The 24,995-nt window shown below is 41.6% G+C and overlaps 2 protein-coding genes and 1 long non-coding RNA gene across 4 annotated transcripts in view; 2 read left to right on the top strand and 1 right to left on the bottom strand.

Annotated features, from left to right (window-relative positions):
- The window catches only part of spega (striated muscle enriched protein kinase a), an 81,729-nt gene extending 70,129 nt beyond the window's left edge, over positions 1 to 11,600 (bottom strand). The window contains exons 1-2 of one of the 2 annotated variants that reach the window (XM_080024374.1): positions 11,403 to 11,600; positions 9,881 to 10,451 (exon numbers count right to left, since the gene is read on the bottom strand). In XM_080024374.1, coding sequence (XP_079880500.1) covers positions 9,881 to 10,289 — 409 coding nt within the window. In that variant the 5' untranslated portion in view covers positions 10,290 to 10,451; positions 11,403 to 11,600. Of the gene's footprint in view, positions 1 to 808; positions 844 to 9,880; positions 10,452 to 11,402 lie in introns of those variants that run through there. The other variant, XM_080024375.1, reaches the window with a different exon arrangement.
- A 3,754-nt stretch (positions 11,601 to 15,354) lies between these two features.
- LOC307227310 lies at positions 15,355 to 17,074 on the top strand. Its single transcript, XR_013844052.1, has 3 exons — positions 15,355 to 15,401; positions 15,536 to 15,656; positions 16,994 to 17,074. It is a non-coding gene; the product is annotated as an uncharacterized lncRNA (long non-coding RNA).
- Positions 17,075 to 20,329: 3,255 nt separating this feature from the next.
- On the top strand, positions 20,330 to 24,662 carry inha (inhibin subunit alpha; the record flags this gene model as incomplete). The annotated part of the gene is made up of 2 exons (XM_080023851.1): positions 20,330 to 20,684; positions 23,878 to 24,662. 2 exons carry the CDS (start codon positions 20,330 to 20,332, stop codon positions 24,660 to 24,662), a joined length of 1,140 nt encoding a protein of 379 aa, XP_079879977.1.
- Positions 24,663 to 24,995: the final 333 nt, after the last annotated feature.

Genomic DNA, 24,995 nt, shown 5'->3' with positions numbered 1-24,995 from the left:
TGCACATAGCCTGAACACCTGTTTGCCATTTCTGATCCCACGCCCGCAAAAGCACAAAAGGGATGGGGTTTATGATGTCATCACCTTCATCGTTCTTCCGGGGCTGGGGGTCATGATGCCATCACCTTCCAGATCCTTCCTGGAAGTAGAGCTTAAAGCGGGAGGGTAAGCCTCCCAGTACGGCGATGGCAACCGTGATCTCGTCCAAGTAGGTTTTGGGTATGACAAAGAACGGGGAATATCTTTGATACCCTTGTGAGAAACTATTTGCCTCTAAGCACATATACATGCTTTTTTTAATGAAGACGAGCAAGATTCTGTTAACAGCAGGGTTACTTTGGAAATACGTGAAAGGGGAGAGGTTAGGGTTAGGGTTAGGCGATAGCAAGCCAATGAAGTGGCAACTTTATCTGTCTCAAGTGCACTGCTTTGTTGTCACTTTCACGAGAGGGGAAACTGTTAAATAATCGGAATCGCTTTCCCCGTTCTACGGACCTGTGCAGTGCACTCAGAGCTCCAGTCTGGGAGGGTTTTACAGACCAACGTCTCCCGACCCAAAGCCCTCAGACGGACAAAAAAAATGTCCAAAAAGGTCACAAAGTCATTCGTCATGAGAAGCACCCCTAAAATTGTAGTTGCAACAATGAATTTTAGTTCTATAGCCACAAATACACTTGTCCTTGACTGACTTGTCTCACAACCCTCTAGTGACAGTCAGACTAAACAGCGGCGAAAGAAGACCAATCGGAGCCCCTAAAAGGACAGCATTAACATGGTGGTTAGGTTTATAGAAGCAGCTACCACTCACCTCTTCGATTTTTCCTACTTGGCCCACTTACTCTATCCCCCACACTTCTCAAAGCCTTGCGTGCATCGAGCAGCTCTTTCCGGATCATGCCTTGCGCTTTAAATTCCCGTTCCAAAATTTGTTCAGATTGGTTCCGTATCTCCAAAAGATTGCCTCCTCCGAGTTCATGTTCAATCCTGAATTCAAAAGCCAGTGGGATGCATCCTTGAGATATCCCCCTCTCGACAGCACACCCAGGTCAAGACCCATTCCTTACTCCTAATCCTATGTGTGAATCCCCAAACATGGCCGCTTGCCACATCTTTCCTCTCGGTTTTTATGAAGGTGCTTCTGCTCCAATGTGAGTGGTTATTTGCTCTTGGTCCAGGGGAGGATGGGCCCTCTAAGAGGGCGGATGCTGCATTTTTACATATCCCTTTTCTTTCCTTCCATCTCCCTCATTCTGTCTTCCTCTTTCTTGCCATCCCCCTTTCTTTCTCTGCCTGCCTTAACTTTGACCACTGGGCAGGCTATTTTGAGTGGATCTGTTGAACTGAACTTCCCCACTGTAGAGCCCCTACATAAGACCCGACCCCCCTAGTTATGGTCGAGGATTACACCAACACACACACACACACACACACACACACACACACACACACACACACACACACACACACACACACACACACACACACACACACACACACACACACACACATACACACACACACATACACATACACATACACACCACACACACACACACACACACACACACACACACACACACACACACACACACCATTCTACACAAACCGAATGACCTCTGCCGTCCTGTGTGGGTCCTTCTGTCTGCACTGAGGGGCTCGAAGCTACATGAGGTTGCCATTTTGTGAAGAGAAATTAAAGTGTGTTACACATATAAGGATAAATAAAGACATTTTTGTGTACGTGTTATAGCTGTTTACAGTAAGTGATTCACATGGTTGCGTTTTAAGTTTGCATTTAAGCAGAATATTGTCAGAGATGATCGCTATTAGGGATGCACAATATTGGAAAAAACTGACCTCACAATATTTATTTTATATATACGATATGAAAAAATACAGGAATTTTCACCAGACTTCACCAGACTTTCACCAGATGAATTGAATAGCTCTATTTGGAAAGAATTCATTAATTACATTCTAGAATGATTGGGGTGATTTTGCAGGGGAGTACATTTGCATGGAAAATTAAATTTTTTTTTTTTTAATTTAAATTTATTCTTTAGGCACATTGAGGCTATAATCAGTAAACTGTCAACTGTGCCTTATCTGCACGTGGGAGGGATGTGTAAACAAACATGGGGAAACATGGCGCTAAGGGAAATGACTAGTTATTTATGTAACACAGATAAAGAACTAATTGGGACAAGTCCCGTGCATTCATCGGACACACACATCACACACACACACACACACACACACACACACACACACACACACACACACACACACACACACACACACACACACACACACACACACACACACACACACACACACACAACCACTATCTGCCTCGAACACGCCCATAAGCAGCCTTCTGATTACATCCTTCTCCCTTCTTCCACTTTACTGCCATGGCTATAACAGGAAGAGACCACGTGCCGTAATTACTGTTCCAATTTTCGTCAACTTAATGTATGCATATGACATGTTTTGTCAAATACATGTCGTCTTATGTTTATATTGTGTGAAGTACATATTGTTGTTTGTCTCTATGTTTATCTGTCTGACCTGTGGTGATTCTCCCCCTCTTGGAGTAGTAATGACGATTAGTTGTTTATAGATCAAAACATGATAAGATCCTTCTCCATGATTAATAAAGAGTGGCATTGCAGGTTGAAGTTGAACTCCACTTGTAGATTAACTCTGTCTTGGATGCAATGGCATACGAAAAATCTGCGTTGTATGCTAAGCATACTGACAGCGCAGGCTAAAAAAAGGCCAATGGTCATCATCCTGGCCATTCACTTAAAGTTTGACGCCTCGGTTGCAGACAGCGAAATGCTGATAGACCTTGAAGGCGGTGTAAACACGGTAACCTTGTCTGAGAAGTTATTAATATACTACATAATGTATGACATCAATAATTAGAACAAGCGTGTCATCATAGCTACACTACACTTAATCTAGATGTGATTATTGACTGAGGGTTGTGTGTGTGTATGTGTGTATATATACTCTATATATATATGTATATATATATATATATATTATATGCTTTAATAAAGAATGATATGTCCTTCAAAGACAGGTTAAGGCGTGCCAAATTTGACAAATGGAACTTCCATTGAACAAAATAGTTAGAGTTGTCTGTAATAAAGCTCATTGAAAACCGTCTTTACATTGCAAAACTGTAAATAAATTGTAAAGCGAATTGGAAAGAGGCCTTGTTTTTAGAACCATATAAATGTGTTTGACCCCATTTTCGATAAGGACATTTATCATGCTTTTCGATACTACAGGCGGTACGTCTAAAGGTAACGCTGTGACCTCTAAACGTCAGACCAACAAGTTAAGTTACAGTTAGTTCATTCAAGAATCCTCAACACCCAGCCTGCGCTCATTTGCTGCGTGTCTCTCCCTCTCGTCCACCCCCCATTTCCCAACTCTCTCCAACGTTCTCTTCAATGAAAATAACTGCCAAAAAATATATATATAAGAAAGAAAAGCCCTCACACGGTCGGTATTATAACTGGAGTTTAACAGCAATTCTCTTTGAGCACAGACAACTGCTCATCTAAAACATCTTTATCGCTAGATTATCGTTCACTTTCTGGTTAGCAAGCTTATTTTATGCTTTATTTTTTTGAGCCGTATTTATTTCTTACTTGTAGTTTACTTTAAAGGGGGCTCTATGATGCAAAACTCACTCTTTCAGTGGTTGTGCTCGTACATTTGGGGCTCTGCTGGGCCTACTAACACACAAACTGTGAAATAACACGGTCAGTTTTTTGGGGGGGGGCTGCCTAGGTCAGAAGACAAGTCCCGAAATGAGCGGTTCAGCTTTGCAACCCTTAACTACGTCATCAAGAGCTTTGAACTGCTCCCATGTGAGTAACTCTACCCACGGCTGGAGCGCGTGGCGTCAAAAAATAAGAGCTAATCGTGGGAAAGCGTTCTGTTGGCTGAAGAGACCAGCACAAATCTTTTAAAAGAAAGATGAATTAATACCAACTGTAGACGAGGCAAATGTAAGTATTTGCTTTGTTTCTTTCTGTGTGTGTGTGTGTGTGTGTGTGTGTGTGTGTGTGTGTGTGTGTGTGTGTGTGTGTGTGTGTGTGTGTGTGTGTGTGTGTGTGTGTGTGTGTGTGTGTGTGTGTGTGTCCGCCCGCGTTAGGCTGACTACACTGAGGGTTGCGCTGCGTGAGCCGCTGTTTCTCCAAACAAAAACCCTAGATATATATATATTTTTTTATTTTTATTTTTTCAGATGTTTCCACATTTGAATGAAACAAAGAAAAGCCTCAAGCCCCACCGTACCCCGTGGTGCTCCGAGCTCTGCACTGCTCCGGACTCTGGAAAGTCAGAGCAAGCTTTTAAACGGGGCCTGAAGACTGAGCAACTGGATTGCTTATTTTTTCTCGCCTCAAATGAGTTCAGAAACCAGGTTACGCAGACTGAAAGGAGGAAAAAAGTTTACAGAGAAATACAACAGAACCCAATAAGCTCTAAAAATACTAAAAATACGAAGAATACTAAAATGTACGTTGAACCCGGAGTAAAGATCAAACCCCATTGGCTCACAGGATCCGGGGCCTGGCTGCTCATTTACATCTAAAGTGGCACACACTGAAACAGCCCTTTTTGGAACAGGAGGGCATAGAGGCATGTCAGAACGGCTTGAATGCATAATCTGAGTGGTACTGTATCTTCAGCAACAAACTTCAAAAACATGATTTGAGGGAAAAGGAGCATTACAGGTCCTTTTACTTTTATTGTTTATTTTAGGCTTATTTTTCTTGGTAATACTTCATTTTTCGGATTATTGTGTATTTACAATGGTATATTAACAAATTTTCAATGTTTGGAATCAAATTTCCCTCAATGTTCACACTACTACAGACAAATACGGATAAACACACTCACACACACATGCACACGCCAAAAAGCGCGCACACACACACACGCACGCACGCACACACACACAAACACACACACACACACACACACACACACACACACACACAGTTTGCCCTCTCTCCTCAGAGGGTGATGGTGATGGAGTGTGGCAGGGTAGTGATACTAAAATTATCTGTGATGTCTGCCATGGTGCAACAGGAGAAGGCCTCGGCCTACCGCCCTCGACATACCACACCATAAATAACTACAGTGAGAAGGGGGAGAGGGGGGAGAGAGGGGGGGGACAACAACCAAAAGACCAATTTATTATTTATCATTGTTTTATTTAGTAAACTTACGAATGTGTGTGTGTGTGTGTGTGTGTGCGTGTGTGTGTGTGTGTGTGTGTGTGTATATATACGTATATATATATATATATATATAAATATATACTGTGTGTATATACACTGCCACTTTACTGCACATATCTATACACATATCTGCACATATCAGTAAATCTGCCACTTTACTGCACATATCTGTATATACAAATAGCCTATCCCATACACATAACTCTATTCCCTTTATTTCTATTTCGTATCCCCACTCTGTATTACCTTTTTGAGTCTCCTTTTATTTTAATTATATTAAATTTTTTATTATTCTATTTACTAACTGCATTACGTTTTAGGAATCAGTTAGTTTCAGTTAGTTAGTTAGGTAGGAATTTGATCAACTATTGTGTTCAGTTTAGAACTTATTGTGCATCCGAGTGCGTTGCAAAGACATTTCACTGCATATATGTAAGAAAGCATGTATATGTATGTGACAAACAAACCTCTTGAAATCTTGAAAAAAAAAAAAAAAATAATAATAATAATAATAATTATAATATATAATAATATATATATGTATATATACAGTATATACAGTTTACATAATGGATATATATATTTATATCCAAACTAAAAATGTGGGTGTAGTAAGTAATTGAACCTTACTTGTTTATTGTAAAAAAAAAAATCTTTATCGTTTAGTATTGGGGTTTTTTTTGTTTTTTTTTTTGTTAAGTTTTTGGTATTTTTTAGGTTTACTGAATATTGTCAATTTTATTTTCTAGCTTTCTTCTTTTTACTTTATTATTATTTTTGCCAGTTATTTTGATGTGAGCTGCTGGAACTCAGGAATTTTACACAGATGAGTGTGGAGAAATATTTTGTTTCATTGGTAAGTGAACGTTTGGATCACTTTAAATCACTTTTTTGTATGTCAAGTATTGTTACTGTGAAATCGATGTTTTGCTGCAGTCAGCGGCAAAAACAAAACATGAAATGACCAGAATTTGAAAAATTGGAGGCGGAGGTGTATAATAGGCTTGGGCCGATTTACAAGTTTTTTTTTGTTTCTCCTCCAGACAGCGGTGCACACCGGCTCCCGTGCCTGTCTTTTTATTTTAAATCTGTTTATTTTTGCTTGTTTCCTGCATCTATGAAACAACATTTTTAAACACAACTGAGTTCAGAAACTGTCCAAGTCCTTACTCCGTACTGTTCCAAAAAACCTGGGCATCCCCAGTGTGGGGATGCACGTCTCCCCGTTGCTTTTCCGTTGCTGTGGGACTAGTCAAAACTGGATGTTTTTGTGTCAAAACTTTACTTGTAAATAATGAATCCTGCACTTCTGAAATGGGGAGATCGCATTTTCCACATAATATTACGTTTTACGCGCCCCCGATAAAATCACGATCGACAGCGATCAGCGACTGGAATTTTGCACGATTGCCCAAGCCTAGTGTATATGTATATTGAATGATTTTATATGTGTATATATATATATATATATATATATATATATATATATATATATATATATATCGATGAATTAATCAATTGATGTATCATTAAATGAATCTCAGTCTTACTGTTTACCATTTTCTCTTTTTTCTATTTATCCTCAACTCAGAACAATACGCCAGTACCAGAATCTTATATTGTATATGTTGCATCATGGCAAATTCCCATTCGGTAAACCCGAATGAAAGCTTTTTTTCCGCCCGAATGTGTGTATATCAGTGTTAAAGTATCTTTCATTGTCCTCCAAAGTCTGCCAAATGTATTCTAGTGTAATCTAATCTATATCATCTAATGTAAATGACCAAATATAGCAGTTTAACCTGATAAAGTCTCATAGATTGCATTGTATACAGCAGGGCTGTGTTCGTTGCTATGGTGTCACAATGGTAACAAGATGCTACTATCAGCTGTTTCTCTTTTAAGCGAGCAATGTCATGGGAATCAGAAATTTGTTCAAAACATCAAGTTTGAGGAGTCTGCCTGTACATTGTCGTGAGTCCACAGCAAAATCATTCTTCTTTAACTTGTTTCAGTAACTGTTAGTACACGATGTCATCCAACAGCAGGTTAAATTATGATAGAAACGTAGAATGTTTTCCATTGTATTCACATCAAAGTGAAGTGACCATTAAGGGGCCGATCCCAATCACTCGGCGGCAATTAAGGGACCAGTCAAGACGCAATCAATGTTGACGCTCACAAACAATGATCTTATTTAACCCCGTGGCCCACTTCTTAAAGGGACCAGCACCAGGTATCAAACGAGGACGGGACCCTTCACGCTCGGTTCCTGGAACCAAGCAGGCGGCGGTGTGGAAATGAATAAAGCACTATAGGATAGACACCACGAGAGAGAGCGGGAGAGAGAGAGAGTGAGAGAGCGAGAGAAGGGGGAGAGAGAAGTTCGAGCTGAGCGAGAAAGATAAGAGTTGAGTGAAACGACAGCTGGATGACGTCTAAACTTTCACTGGCCAGCTTTCTCTACAGTCCCTAAAAAAAACCCCACAGCGTGACAGGACACAATAGGCCACACGCTCGGTGTCGCAGTTCACTCTGACTGTGGATTTAGCCTTCTGCTCATCCAGCACTCTCACGGTCTACCTCGGGCAGCACGGAACAGAACAGCCGGGTGGAGTAGGGATGGGGTTTTGGCCAAGTAGGAGAACAACAAGTTCTCCCATCCTAAAATAGTAGCTGGTTAGAATTTCGATTTTACACCTTAACCCCCCTCCCCACCCCCAGGGCAACATTGGAGTGAAGCGGGGGAAAAGGGCTGACCTTTCATGCGTATGCTGATGATAGGCTCCTATGCATTCTGTCAAGGCACTGACGTAGGATAAATAGTATACATGTCTAGGGCTGTCTACCCCACATGATACTAAGCATAGAAATGTCCAAGGTACTTAAGAAATATGTCTTTGCTACACACATACGCTTGACGACTTAAAGGAAAGAAATCTATCTGCAACATAAATGCCATGTTAAACAATCACATCCAGTTCGAACGGAAGGCTTTGTCCACAATGAACTCTGTGATCTGCTGTGCTGTGGCGTTTCCTGGGACCTGTTTTGGCTCACCTAGCACACTGGGGGTCCTGATAAGAGGAGCTTAAAGAAGGACGCTTTGCCGCTTGCATTCAATTTGGTCTGAGTCCAAATGGGAAGATAAAAATGAAGGCAAGATAAAAGTGGAATTCAGCCCGAATGTTACATTTGCAGTTTCAGCCCAAGTTTGGCCACGTGTAAATACGTAGAATACCATATAGAATCGTGCTGATTTTGTGACCAAATATCGCCAAATATTGAGCCTTTTCCCAAGAGGTTTGCAGGCCTTAAAATAACAGGTTTCCATATCGCCACTATTTAGTTATTCGTGTAAAGTGGATCCAGTAATACAACAATTCATCACCCCCAACACATCTCCTGACAAAACCCTGACAGGCTGTTGTTGAATTACAGGCCAGCCTCAAGTTAGGGACCTAATGCATTGCAATGCAATGTTTGAGAACCTTGCAGCAAGATCCATTACGGTTGAAGTTTATGTGCTTATGTTGGCTCGCAAAGGCGACCAAATAACGAAAGAAAAACAGCAATTAAGAGCGTGCCCCGAGATGCAGTAGTGTGCAGAGAGAAGAATTGAGCTCTATGGTTTCGCTTGCCATTACCAAGCAAAACAAAAACCAAATAGGACATTAGGTCAAATAATGGGATTACCTTGTAATGCAGACCAATCCAATGTAAAACAAACTTTTTTTTCTTTTTTACTTTCCCCACTCACCAAAAAATATTTTGATTTGAATAGAGGGCAATCACGATTACAAGGTTTTTCATCACTGGTTCTGCTTCATGTTTTGGACTGTGCAAGGAAGATAGGACAAACACTGAAAGGAGGGAAAATGAGGAAATTCACAATGATTGTGGTGTTTGGAGGAGAGAAGGGGAGAAGGGAGGAGTGTGGCGGGGGCTGGCTATTTCTTGTCACAAGACTTGCGGCATTCCGAAAAGTGGTGAACAAATAACATGAATAATAAAAATGTCTCCATATTTTTACCAGATTCCCTAAGAGTAGCTTCCCTGGACTCAAGAAGCAATCACCCAAAGGGTTTAAAGTGTGACTGAATAAGTTGTGCAGCTAGTAGTAAAGAGTTGCAGGTGACAGACCATTAGCCAGATCAGAATGCTCCTCACAACCACCAGAGAAAAAGTGTTCAAGGCTGGGATGATGTTTCACTTTAAGAAGATTATTGGTGGTTATATGCAGTTCCCATTTACGATTACTATACATAATTTCAATACTTCACTATGCAACAGAAATTACTGCATGGAACTGTAATACTTCACGTGGACCAATCAACGACGATTTGTCAGCACATTATGTCAATGTCATAATACTGGATATGTTTCATTTTGCTTATCACCTTACTTATTTAAGAGATATTTGTCCAGTTAATTCTCAAAACAAGAGGGATTGTAATATCGGCTCGGCCACACAACATCTAAGCGGTTTTCCACATAGAATAAATATCGCTCACAACCACCCCACCTCCAAGAAACCTACGAAAGGTCGATTTTAGAAACCCACTATTTCTGCCTGATCCTGGACATTTGGACATACTTGATATAATTACCTTCACCAAGGTCCATAACGGCCAAGAGAGCGCTGCTTTTCGCCTCCCCATGATCATTGGTGGCCAGGCAGGTGTACAGGCCGGCATCGTTTGCGTGGCAATCCCTTATCCACAGCCCTCCGGCATCCTCGGCCTCTGACGGCGGAAGCGGCTCGTCGTTGTGGTACCAGGTCAACGAGGGCTTGGGCCTGCCCCCCACCAACACCCTCAGGCGGATGTCACACCCTGTGCCCACCGCCGCCTTGCGCAGTTTACGGATGAAGACGGGGGCCACGGGCTCTTCTGGAGAAACACCTGAGTCCGATACCGCCTGGTCCCTGGTGGGCCTCGCCCTCTTGGATGGGATCATGGGGCTGGTTCCTGGGGCTGGGTTCATCTTTTTGAGGAGCGAATGTTGGACTGCACTCATGCTGGTTTTTCGGCAGCAACAGCACAGAGACTCGGGAAGACGACCTGCCGGGTCAGAGATGCACCTCCATGCATCTTTGGAATTTCCCGAAAGGTTAAACTATTCCCATCCTGATAGAGGACTCCATGCTTATCAGCTGATAACCAACTGTAGCGTCTGGAACTGTGGACACATTACAGGGTTTCGATTTTAACCAGTTACGTTTTCACAACAGAGATTTGCACGGTGAAATAATTGTTTCATATGAGGATTAACGGTAAAAAGGGTTCAAATGTGTTGCAATTAACCAGAATGAAAACTAATACTGCATAATGAAATTTGGGATTTTGCGATTGCGGGAATTGACACATTTCAACAAATCACTTCATTATTTGCGAGAGGTTGCAATTTTGTCCGACCCCAACAACATTTCCACATAAAATTTTTGAATCAAAAAATTGAATAATTTATAAATTCAATCCACTTCCATCATTGGTACTTGCAAATATCATCAACAAACAATGTTACATACGGGTATTGGCAAAACTTCCTAACTGACTACTACTGTGTCTACTGCTATCTGCACTGACTGGTGACTATTATAGGATCTCTGGCTCACTTGCTATTTTCACAATTGTAGTGCAAAAAAAAATTCCATACTACAAAAAAATATATATTACAATTTTTGAGAAACGCAGCTGCAAGTTCAAACATTTTGGGACGCGCAAAGAATAATGAGGGACTGGGTTGGCACTGCAAATGATAATGCAACAATTCTAACAACGCTAAATTATCGTTTGATTTTGAGAACTTTCGGAATTAAGGAACAATTAAGGAATAAGCCTTTACTAAAGCATCTGAATAGTGCGAGTGTGAACGTTTAAAGTAACACTCAAACGTGAATCAGGGTTTCTCCATCTTTTGAAATACATAAAATTCACACGGTATGTCCAAAATTGTTGAAAATAGCGCTATGACCTACTTGGACAGACAATGTGGACCCATTGGAAATGTGCCACAGACTCCCATGGAGCAGAATTTGAGAAGCATTCGCTGAAATATAGTGTACTTATATATAATTTTGTGAAGTGAGCCTTCTTTAGAGCAGACTTGATGGAAATAGAGGGGACTTACTTCACTGTTAACCTGAGAGTTGGAGGCAATCCCCTCCTGACATCCTCACAAAGACCTGCTTAAGGTTACGAGATCCGCAAAAGCAAAATATTCATCTCCCGTCAATTGGGAAAGGCCTCGTCTGCGTGCGTCCTTCAGTGGGCCCCGCCGCCGGGCGCTAAGCCACTCCTGAATCACACAGCATTAGCGGGCATCAGCGTCCATTTTTGCAGAACTTTACCCTACTGAGGAGGGGTCAGGGAAGAGAGAGCGAGAGAGAGAGAGTGAGAGAGAGAGAGAGAGAGAGAGAGAGAGAGAGAGAGAGACTCTGAAAAAGCTTCAATCCCTAAATTGATCACAATGCCGAAGCCATCCAGGCCTCCTTCTCGCGTTTTCCTCTGTCTCTTCCATGTTGGCTTATGCTTTTATCGAAACAATTTTTCAAAAATAAACGTTTCTTTCGGCAAACTTTTGCCCTCTGTCCATTCTCTCTTTCCCCTCCCCACCCGGGGGCAGGAGAGCGGTTGGTTCTCAAACCCCTCCACCCACCCCACCCCCAAGGGTTTGAAATGACAGCTGCACCAGGTCACATGTCTTTGGCCGCCGTGAGCCCATGCCATGAAACCATGTATGCTGGGGCTGCATTTGCATAACAGCGCAAACAAAAAACCCAACTCAGGGTTGGAGCGCTGTCAAAGTTTGAGCTCTTTTTACGAGTAAGCACACACAGTTTCAGGATAGATTGGAACCCTCCCTTTACCACCACCTGTCTGCTTCCACAACCCATTTATGGACAAAATCATTCGCTGAGGAATGATAGTGATCCTTCAATGCCTTTATGTAAACTGATGACCCAAAACTGAAATTTAGAATAATATTGACTTGTTTTTTATTACATGTGTTTTGCTTGCTTGCTTGCTGTTTAGGGTTCCAGCCCGAAGGGCAGGATCCCTACTCATTTTGTTTGAATTTGGGTATTCGGGGCGCGATAATTGTATTTGGGGCAGTCCGCACATGACGTGGTCCAAGTTTGAGCCACATCGGACCATATCTGTAGGAGGATTTAGTCAAAAAAACCTTTTCCTGAAGGAAGGAACTGTAAGTAGCAGAGCCCAAACACTGGAAGTGGTGGAGCAGAGTGCTTTGTGACATCAACACCCAATTTTGTATATGTGCAGGGTATGACTCTGAAGGGGCTTTTACAGAGCATAGGACGCGATGTGCAGCACTCTAAACTCCATTGGTGTGTGTCGGTTGCTCGGGACCTCAGCGCCATGCAAATGTTGTGTGTTTACAAAAGTTGTGTGCTCTTGCCCGCACAATGAAAAATTAAGAACGCGCTCCAAGTTTGTAGAGAGTCGAGATGAGATACATCAGGAAGTGATGCTGCATTCCATGGGAATTGTTAAACTGTAATTCGTGCTGGTAGGAAGTGATGCTGCATTCCTCCGGAACTCGGTAGTCACCAGAATCTAGTTTGTTCTCTTTTTTTTATATTATTTCCAAACTATTGCAATGATTCTATGTACTAATAAAGGGAATAATATATTCTATATTGTATATATTGTAAAATAATATCCAATGATTTCGAAATTACATGTTTATCATCAACCCAAGATATGATAACAATGCTCATGTTTTACAGATTTGAATTTTTTTTTTATACATTATTAATTCAAGGAAGACTATAAAAGAATACAATGAGACAGAGTTTCAATTTGAAACTATTTCCGTATTGGTTTCTGTGTAGTGTCACAAGATGTCGCCACAAGCATTAGCATGCAGGCGGAGCGATGTGAGGGATGTGAATCCTGGCGGACGAGGTTAGGTGGTTTATTATTAACAGACAGCGGTCAATTATTCAGAAATGTGGCTGAATGTCTTATAACGGCGTGTTTGTAGACGTACAAGTCTTAATGTATGATTTTGTCCGTCTTCAACCAAACTGAACCGAATTGATGTTAATTAAGAAAATATAAATATAAATGTATACGACAAATGATGCACAATGGAGGTATGCTGCAAACTGCGCTTGAAGGAGCTATAGTTTCTGTCATTTCTTTTAGAGGGACTTTCGTCTTGAAATACTCCTTCCTTTCCACTTTGGACCTGGCGCAGCACTGCTTACTAACTACCAACTCAAATGATCTCTTTCATTAATTTCAAATTTATTGCGTGTGCTCGCCCTTGGCTGTGTAATTAAACCTGAGGGACTTAAAGTATAAGTACACTTAGATGTGCACACAATATGTGCATATGCATGATCACAGCCTCATTCAAGGTTCAAGAAAAAAAAAAACGTATAAAAGGTTCTGAACTCCAAGAGTTGGTACTCCAAGAACAGACCTGGTTTCATGAGAGGTAACACCATGTTTGCCTGCCTGACAACCTTTGCCTGTAAGTAAAATAACTTATTTGGGGGTTTTTTTGGGGTGAGACTAATGAAAAGTGTAAGAATATGAATAAGAAAACAGAACTCGGAACAGCTTTATGTATACTATACTATACATATACGTGAAACCATGTATATTACATATTTATATCAGCATCCCAACAATCCGATGTGACATGCTACTGTAAGAATCTAGCAGGGGAAGGGAGTTGACCTTGTGTTTCTGTTTGATGTGATTGTTTATTTCAGTGCTGGCTGCAGCTTGCTTTTTGCCATCGGAAGCCGGTACGTCATTATATATAATGTCATTGGAGCTAGGTGACTCCGTAACACTTTTGTCTGATTCCACTCTCTTGACATAGTTTTCAAAGTACCAAGTTATTCATACAGCGCTAGGTTTGCCCCTTTACAGCCACGCTTCATTCATACGGTCACACCACAAGAAACACGGACAAAAACCTCGCATCACATTATCATGGGAGACGTATCGCGATAGGATTGTATTGCGAGTTACCCGGTGATTCCCACCCTTAGTATACATATGATCCAAGAAGATAGCTTGGGGTATCTTTCCTACTTTGATAAGGTCGCTGGAGTGCTCGCCCTAACCCTCCACCTACTAACTATCTACTACTAATGTGGTTCTCTATGTTTTAGACACCCTATATGACGTCACCTGTCAAGGAGAACACAGCGAACTGAGATGCCGTATGTAACCTGTTAATTTCCGCCTCTATTCGTCTTGTAAACACTGGTGTAGTATCTGTGACGTTTTCACGATATGACTTGAGTGCACCCTTTTCTTCCTACACCTTGTCTATTCGCTCTGAGGACCTGAGTGCAGTCAAAGCATTTTTGTTTGTTTGTTCCGTCACAAAGCAACGGCTCTGTTTGTGCATCTTCAGCTGAGGGACAGCTTATTAGACTGGAAGACGTCAAGTATGGCCCACCGACCCCCGCTATCTGTGGAGCCAGAGACAAGCGCGCAGGAGACTACAGCAGCGGCTGTTTGAATCATCTCACAGCCATTGTCTTCTCCTTAATGTAAGTTGTACTATAATCCAAGGCCAGTGAAGAGAAAGAGACGTGGCTACATTTCAACACCCGACGACTTCAGAGGAATTTTCAAATAATAAATATGATTCATGGAGATGGTAACAGAGCTAAATTGTGTGTAAAAGATATTTAGGTAAAAAACACCCTTTTTTGGTATTATCTAATGCATTCATCTAATAGAATTCATTTACAACTGACTGGTCTTTGTTTCCCATTCTCTACCCCAAGTTGCAACGACTGGGATTACTGTAGATTGCCTGAAAAGCACATTTACGTGAACACGTGTGACGACAACTACTTCCAGGAGGTCTCCTACAGTTGTCACGAGCCAAGCGAGAGTAAATTCTTTGTCTATTTTCAGCATTTCAGGCAGCAACTACACAAGCCCTGTGTGTGCCAAAAGTGAAATGTTATCTTGATCAAGCTAAGCAAAGCGAGCCTCAAATAGCTCATTGTGTTGTGAAATCATTTTAAGAAATTCCAGCCGGAATAAACAACCTTTCTCCTCAACATTGTGGCAGGTTTCAAGACTGTTACTACGTGCGTGGGCGAAACAGCAAAGCTAACATGTGGTAGGAACTTTGTCCCTTTCTCTTTTAAATTTCAAATAACTAGCATCTGCTGTTGCACTTTCCACTGAGTTCTACAAATGCATTTCCTATTTAGGTTTCTTCGTTGTCACTTCTCTTTTCATTCTCTCTAACAGATAAGGGACATATTTGGATCCATAAGTCCAACTACGGACGTCAAGACACCAACACCTGCACCGAAGAGCCAGAAAATGTAACCTGGTGCATAAAGGATGTCAACTCCAGGCTGGATGAACTGTATGTACTGTCACATCCTCTTTAATAATATGTGGTTTTCGACGTATAAAATAACAGACCTCGACACAGCGCGTGAGTTTGCATCACCAAGAGAACATCTCTCATTTCATGAAATGACTGATGTGACTTTGGGATAAACGTTTCATGTTTTTATGCTATTCTATTCCATTAAACCACTTCTTCCATTTTATTTAGGGAAATACGGTCACTATAAGCGGCATGTGGTCATATTCATGTCATAAATATGACCACGTGCCAGATCATTATTATATACTGTTCATTAATATATAGATTATCATTATATATATATATATATATATATATATATATTATCATATTAGCATCCGTTATTGATCTCAAACTACAGTTATAATGCCAGGCGACAGACACTGCAATGGATGATCCGTGTTTTTAAACTACTGACCGCGCTTCACCAGTTGTGCGATGAAAGTCAGAATAGCGGCTCTGTGTTCATGAGAACAAGCTCAAGTTTCACACTGAAAGTGGAACTCAGTAGTCAGTCAACCTCACATCAGTAGTGATGTGAGGTTCAACTCTTTTGAGATTCGGTTCTGGATGAGTCACTTCTTGAATCTTGAATCAGTAAAGGGTTAAAGACTGCGACTGCTCATTTGTTTGATTCCGTCCGTGTAACGCACGGTATGCTCGGGCTCGGGCTCTGAGTCGTGAATAGAATTGTCCCAATAATATTTAATTCTGTCAAAATGAATTATTTTGGTGGAATGCAAAGTGTAGAAAGTCACATTCAATAGGAATTATGGCAATTGCCTTTTTTTTTGCCTTGCTCTTTAAATTAGTCTTCAGTAATTATTCATTACCAACCCCAGAAAATTAAAAAAATGTGTGAACGAGTCTTGCATAATAATAATAAGCCATAATAATAACAATAATAATAATAAGCACGGTTTTACAAGTTTGTGACCTTTTACTTAGCACCACCTTGCAGTATTTATTGTTACACGAATGTTGTTGTTACACTAATCTCTGTCGCAATGTAGCTTGAATGTTATTCTCCCTTGTAAGTCGCTTTGGAAAAAAGCGTCTGCTAAATGACTAAATGTAAATGTAAATGTTTTGTGACGCTTTTAGTGGTAGATAGAATAGTGGGGTGGCGTGCAAATATTCCATTGAAAAATTGTGCCGTGGCAGAAAAAAGGTTGGGAAATACTTGTTTACATTACAACAATATGACAACCTTACATAAAACAACAACATAACATTACATTTGTATGTAATGTTATGTCCGAGGCTTTAGCGGGGAGATGGGTTCCGATTGCTCAGTGATGGCATTGACGCATCTTCCGAAACCTCCGCAGGTGTGGCGGCAAGACAGAGTGTGAGGTTCCTCTGGAAGAAGGGGATTTCTATCCTGTAGCTATGAAATGCGGTCCCCCTCCCTACTATCTGACGGTGCGCTATTCTTGCAAGCTATAAGCTTGTGGGAACACGGGTGAGTGCACATCCAGACGCAAACATGCACTCACGAGCACCGACGTGCGCTTCTGATCGCCCAGTGTCGAAAGAGACGGGGCGATAAGTACAGGAAGGGATAATGTGCAGCGAGCCGGTCGAAGAAACCCCGAGAGGGTGGTCAGGTCTTGTACCGCTCTGAGCGGGATCAAGCAGAACGTTATCCCACTTATTCCATGGCTGCCTACTAATTCAAAGAATACACTGAGATGGGGTATTGAGTTGAAGTTATTTGATGACTAACGTGCCTCGTTTAAGAGCATCCTCTGAGAGAAAATGTCCACAACAACATAGCTAACAATTCTGGACTATACCATTTACTGTTATTAATGTGAAATTGGACATATCCGCATTCATCTCTTTCAGTCTTCAGCCTTCGTAGTTTCTATGTAGCGCCACAACATGTCGCCACTAGCTTGTGTTAGCATTAGCACGTAGGCGGCGTAAAACGAGACACATTAATCCAGTTGGAGACACGTTGCCTGTGACAATGCTCATTATTTAATAATGACCCTATTAACATCAAAAACATACTAATGTTTATACATGCTGTGTTCTACAGGGGAAATGATTTCACCGCTTGATCGCATCCACCGCCTGTGAAATCATCTTCCACTGCCCTGTTTCCTGTCGTCTTGTCTTTTTTTGTTTTTTTTAAATCTCGACTCGCATTTTCTAAAGCCCTGTTAAAATCAACTTGACAACTGGAATATAATAATGTCATGCGTACATTGTCCAAACAACGGTAAGAAGTGACCTTCAGGTTGTGTTTGACTTGGGCTCTTACGCAGGCTGCCGGAGCAGGTTTAAATATAAATGTGTCTTCTCGTAATTGATGGCAGGGCTGAAACTAATAAATCATCCTTCAAGCACACTGTGTTTAAGACTCTCATTACTGAAAATGCTCAAGGACACACACGCAGCTGCATACACATTCACAAACAGCTATTTAAACGCCCTCAAGGCCAAAGAAAGCAGGCACTTACCCTAAAGGATATCCTTGTATTGCCCCAATAATTTAACTTACCATATTTTGGGAATTCTAAGGACAAGAGGTATCGTAATATTTTCACTCAATTGTTCGGAAATACTAGACAATTCCTGGTGGAATTGTAAAAGTGTGCTATGCTGTTTCCATGACAACTCGACTTGACCGTATTCTATTTTTTTTCCCCGTAGAAAAACTCCTTGGGGCAAATTTTGACACAAAAGTAAAATATCTCCGAAACGGATGGCGGAAACCTTCCACAAAGTTACACCACACACACGTTGGAATCCAGGCGATCGTTTTAATATACAGTATGTCATGTGAATATGTCTGGAAAACTGCGGGATGAGTAGTACAGTGACATTTGGCTGTAATAATAACAACATGCACAATAATACTAAGTTTGGGGCGCTGCCAGCACACTTGTATAGCTTGATGGTATATTACTCAAAAATGAATTCATAGCATATACCAGTGATGGTCTTTTGTGACTAGCTGCGGCTCATTAAGGTGTGGTTTTATATTAAATAAAAAAATTCTAAAAGAGTATTTCAATTCATTTTGTCTGAGACATTGTCTCCAGTGTTCAAAACTGAATTTCCCGCTAGTCACATCAACCCATGACGGCTTCGAGAGAGAGCGCATCTATAGAGATGTCTCCCGGTACTGATCAATGATCTGTTAACCGAAGCTGCTTCCACACATGCACTATAAACATGAAATTATTAGTATGTATGAACGCAAAGGTCCGAATCATTTGACCCGGACATTACCCGGACTTTACCCAGCCAGCACCTGGTACAAAGTCTGGGTAATGTCCGATTGAGTGGTATGTGTGAACGGAGCGGGTAACTGTCGGGATCATTCGCAGCGAGCGAGTGGCCGTGTCGCATGTTGATGACATCTCTTTTACATGCAGCAGTTATTTACCTTTGTGCGGGTCTTCGTGCACGGAGCGTAGCTGCTTCGTACTTCTCTTCCTTTTCTCTATTATTCCTTTCCAAGAGATTATTTACAGGTGGTGTTTCGTCTGACACAGGCAATCTCTGTTGTTTTTTTTTACAATGATCACCTGATTTCCACTGTTAATTTTACCTTCCAATTTAAATTACATTATTACTATATGTAAGTAATCACCTAGGGCCGCAACTTATCACCAGACCAATTGTGCCACGCGAAACCACCCTGTCCAAATCCTCCATCGGCCTCCACGCTACAAGCACCACAACAGCCTCCGTGCAGTTAAAAAAATGGAAAAATCAACTTTTATAGTGTTCCACGGTTTTTATTTAGGTCATTTAACTTAATTTAAGTGCGATATTCCAGAGAACACAGCATCTACCGCAGCAGACATGTGCAGTAGAGTCGGCTCGTCGCTTTCTCTACGTAACTTCCAGTTCGCCGTCCCCCGTCTACCCATATACTGTACATTTGTACATAATTTGTGTATAATAATACATAATACATTCGTGGTTGCAATGGTAATGATAATATGGTAATGTTAATAATCATAAATTGCAATTATTCCATACATCATGATTTCCCTTCCTAAATAAGATATTAATAGCTTTATTTTAAAATGCATAATTGTTTGATGGAGAAACGGGACATTTCAAAAAATTTGGCTCCTGCTAACATATTTTTTGTTAATGTGGCTCCTGAGCTGGGAAAGGTTGAGTACCACTGGCATATACTACATGCATAAGGATATTAAAACTGCCAACATGTTTTTCAGTCATTTTCATCTCTCTCCAATAAATATTTTTTAACCAAACAGTCGAGCCACCCAAGCCTGCTCCACACAAATCCACACTCCCCACCCCCCTGAGAAAACTGTGTGAAGCACAACAACCAAGGTCATGCTCTGATATCTTCCTCTCGGATTTTGGCAGCATAATAACGCTATTGTCCACAGACAGACTGCACTTTTCCCAAAACATCCAGATAGTCTCCAAGTTACCCAAACAAACTAAAGTACAGCGTTGAAGGAGGATTTTACACATAAAGCTCCAAAAAGTAACAAAAACAAGGGGTGGGAGAAAGTGTCCTGAGGCCAGTGATAGAAGCAGAAAGACGACAGAGAAGTGGAGAAGCAACACCTGTGCTGGTTTCAGTGACTTGAAACGAGTACACAATCTACTCTGGTTTTGCCCCAGTTTCATTCCTCCTCGCTCCCTTAACATCATCCTGAAAAATGAAAGAAGACGTCTACTGGACCTTCACTGGACGTTCATCTCCGCTGAGCAGGTGCTCCTCGATGACCCTGGTCTGGTTCCTGATCTTCCTGATTCCTCTGTGCAGCCACCGTGGTGCCCAGGGCTGTCCCGGGGACCAGCTGCCCCGCCAGGTCCTGCTGGCCCGCTTCAAGGACTGGGTGCTTGGGGGCCTGGGGATGGACGAGCCCCCGGCGCCCGACGTGCAAAGCCCTGCGGCAGCAGAAGATGACCGGCGGCACCAGAGATTGTCGAGGACGAGGAGGGCATTGTCCGTAGAAAACCACAACGATCAGAACCTGGAAAACTCTCAGATAATCCTGTTCCCAAGCTCCGGTGAGAAGTCTGACTTTTCCAAACTATGAGAGTCCAAAAAATTTTTTAAAGATTGCATTGACCACTTATATATAAATGCTTATTTATAAATAACAAAAAAAAAGAACACATAAGAAATATATAAAATAAATAAAAAAGAATACAAAAACATATAAATATAATATATAATTCTGATTTAATATAATACAAGAGTAATTGTCTTATTTTTAAGAGTTGAGGACAATGATTCCTTGTACCATAGCTTAGATCTACCTGCTCCAACTTAGATATAAGTTGATGTTGATTTCTATATATTCTATATCTTCTTTCGCAGTAATAGTTTCACAGTAAGAGCTTGAAGCCCGATGACCACACGCCGGAAAAGCTCATAATAAACTTAAAGCAAGAAACGTGGAGAAAGCACTCATAGTTATGTTTTCCATTTCTACGTCTACTTACAAATAATGACACATATGACTCACATGCAACGGTCTAATGTACCCATCTCTGTCAAAAGCTCCATACAAAGCATTTCCACACAAAAAGCTGCAGGAGCTGTGAAACGTGTAAACATGTTTCCTGGTGCATTCATTTATGCGATATAATATAAAACTCCTGGTTAATACAAAATGCAATTACAGGGATCCGCCTGTGGGCTTGTCCCATGCCCACTTTCCCTTTCTGTATTTTTTTTGTTGTTTAATTTTCTCTATTGCGACATTCATTTTCAATATTTTGCTTTGTCTAAAATAGCTTGACTGCATAACTTAAATCAGAACCGTGCTCTAAATGTAACAGCGTTTTATTCCGTGTAATTAGATGTACAAAATAAATGGATGAATAAATAAAGGTACCTCATCGCATGGCTCTCTCTTGGGAACATCAACTCCCCTGGAGCTAGAGGGACTGAGATGAAAAAATGGAATAGTGTAATAATTTGCAGTGAAAACAAGTTCAATATTACGTTCAGTCTCACTTTTATTCCTGTTGGTGTGGGATGGACCATCATATGCTTTTTGTTTTTAATGAAATAACAGTTAAAAAACAAGTTAATGAAATGATACATTCGTTTGATATCAATGTATTGTTTGTACTAAAAATGTAATAACCCGTTTCAAACAGTGCAGCATTAGTATATCGATCCAGATCAATTTTGAGATGGTTTGTGCTTTTTTGTGTCCGTTTTAAAGGTGCAGTGTGTAGAATTTAGTGGCATCTAGTGTTGAGGTTGCAGATGGCAACCAACTGAATTCCTCTCCCCATGGCGATGCAACACGGCGGCCTCCGTGGAAGAGGCGGCGGCTGCGAAACGTGCGAATAACGCGACAACAACAACAAAAGGCCCTCTCTAGAGCCAGTGGTTGGTTTGTCCAATCTGGGCTACTGTAGAGACATGGCGGTGCAACATGGCGACTTCAGTGAAGCGTACTCGCTCCCTATGTACATGAAAATCGCTCACTCTATGGTAACGCCAACGCAACGATTCTGATTTTCATGGGATTATACACAAAAAAAAATTCACTTGTGAATGTTATATTCCATTTCTGCCAAGTCCGTTACATAAATTCTAGGCACTGCGCCTTAAAATTCTGATGACCTCTTCCAACACAACTAGAAAGAAGAACATAGTGACAAACAGTATTGAGAAAGGATGACCGCAAACACTATAGCGCCATCTTGTGAGGCTACATGGACACAACAATGGAAGACTTGAAGCGGTGAATGCGGGAATGTCCTGCTCAACATTAATAACAATAAATAGATTCGTTTTTTTTTTAAATAACTAATACAGGTATTCCTCATTTGATGACGTACCTGTTTAACGACCCAAGGTGGTCACCTTGGAAAATGAGAAATGATCAAATGCAACTGTGGGTGATAATTGTAAATCCACTTTTCCATTCAGAACAGTGATCACCAACACATAAATCACGTGTTATGTATGTGTGTGTTTTAAAGCTTCAGTCCAAATTCATTGTGTTATCCAAAACCATTCCTTTAACTTAGACATGAAGTACGACGTTCCACACTGTCATGGTTAAAATTATGTTTACAGCCCCGACCGTTCCAACTAAGTCAATCAAAAGTGTTTCAATTCGTTGAACCTGTAATTAATTCTTCTTTGACATTTTCAAACTTTTCCGTCGTAAATTATAGCGGGAGTAACCTGGGGGAAAAAGGTCTTGAGGCTATTTATTTTTTCGCAGTTCCTTTTTTTAAAAAGCCATTTTTTCACACACAGCACGAAATAAGCAGCAGGCTAAGATCACCTCATTCCGGGGGAGGGTGGCTCCTCCCACTTAAACAGCCTGTTTTGGAACAAGAGGGTTATAGAGGTACGTTAGAATGGCTCGAATGCATAATCTGAGTGGTATTTTCAGCAAGAAATTTCAGACATGTTTTGGGGACGTCAGAGAACATATTATCTTTTGTAAAAAATAAAAATAAAAAAAAGCATGATAGGTCCCCTTTAAAAAGACATGTTTACAGCGTAGTAACAAACAACTACCACGGGGGGCGGGGGTGCACATAGCACGAAATAAGCAGTAGGTCAAGATCACCTATCAGGCCGAAATACTGTACAAGTAACTTGGCTGTTTAACAATCAGTTTTTGAATTATTTTCAACTAAATTCAACTACTATAATGTCATAAATACCATTACCGCAAATACATTGAACAGCTGGTTTTGAAAAAGTTCCGGCAAAAGTAAAATAAAAGTGATATAATAATTACAATTTGAAATCGCGGAAGCTTTTTCTAAGTTAACAATTTTTTTTTTTTGTTGGGTTGTTTTTTTTAACAACCAACTGCCACGACAGGGCGCTAACAACACGAACAGAAAGGCGCACGCATAGACCATGGCAGTGCTCCAAGATCACCTCAGTCTTGGCCTAAATTACATTTAACTTGTCTACTCAGACGCCGTTTTAGAATGATTTTCAACTAAAATTAACTAATATTATATTCATATATATATATATATATATATATATATATATATATATATATATATATATATATATACATATATATATATATATATAGAGAGAGAGATATATGTGTGTGTATATATATATATATATATATGTATGTATATGTATATATATATATTTATGAGTGAGTATGTGAGATAGATGAATTGCACAGTAAGTGAAAGTGTTTTTATTGCGGAATTAAAACTGTGGGTTTTGTATCAAATGTTAACTGGGCAGACTCCCCATGCGCCCGGTCTGAGCCGGCTGAAGGAGAGGCCGCCAGGAGCCACTTCACCTACTACTTCCAACCGTCGGTCAACCAGCTGGGGGCCCGTATCGCCTCGGCTCAGTTCTGGTTCTACGCCGGAGAAGGAGCTGGGGCCAACTCCTCTTCGGCCCCGCTGTTCCTTCTGACCTCGGAGCAGCAGCTCCTCCAGGGGGCGGAGGCTCCGTCGCAGCACGGCTCCGACGGCTGGGTCACCTACCGACTGGAGCGCAGTCACCTGGCGGCCATTGCTCGCGGGCCCTTCGCGCTCCAGGTGCGCTGCTGGGCCTGCGGGTGCGATCGCAACGAGCCGGACAACACGCCTTTCCTGCACCTCCGCACGCAGGCCACGCAGGCCACGCAGGCCACGCAGGCCACGCAGGCCACGCAGGGCACGCTGCGTCCCTCCCGCGCCGCCATACCCTGGTCCCCATCGGCCATCGACCTGCTGCAGCGCCACCCTCTGGAGGGGGCGGGATACGGCAACTGCCACCGCGAGGAGCTCAGCATCAGCTTCGACGAGCTGGGCTGGGGCAGCTGGATCATCCACCCCAAGGTGGTCACCTTCCGCTACTGCCACGGCAACTGCTCGGCGGCGGGGCACACCGCCGCCGTCGCCCTGGGGATCAAACAGTGCTGCGCCCCGGTCCCCGAAACCATGAAGTCCCTGAGGGTAACCACCACCTCTGACGGTGGCTACTCACTGAAGTACGAGATCCTGCCCAACATCATCCCCGAAGAGTGCAGCTGCTTCTGAAATAGTGATACTTCCACCACACAGGACTTACACAGGCTACAGGAGCCACGAGTGCTGTTATACAGATTATTATTCCACATAGGTTATTATTTCAAATATTCACTTAAGCAACTGGTCATACCTCTTCCAAAGAGACAATCTCTCTACTGCATGAAGGTCTTTGAACACAGGTCTTATTAAAATATTAGTTCCCATCGTTTGACTGTTCATATCACAAGCTCTCTGAACGCTTTTCTGAAGAGAAATGACCGCTCTATCGCAGCTTCTCTGCACTGAAATGAGTCCAATGGGGCAAACGTTTAAGCCTTAAAAAATGTCTTTTTTTTTTAACTC

The sequence above is a fragment of the Zeus faber genome (assembly GCF_960531495.2).
Source record: "Zeus faber genome assembly, chromosome: 2".
NCBI lineage: Eukaryota > Metazoa > Chordata > Actinopteri > Zeiformes > Zeidae > Zeus > Zeus faber.
The sequence above is the reverse complement of the archived record's forward strand: the minus strand, read 5'-3'. Positions and strand labels throughout refer to the sequence as shown.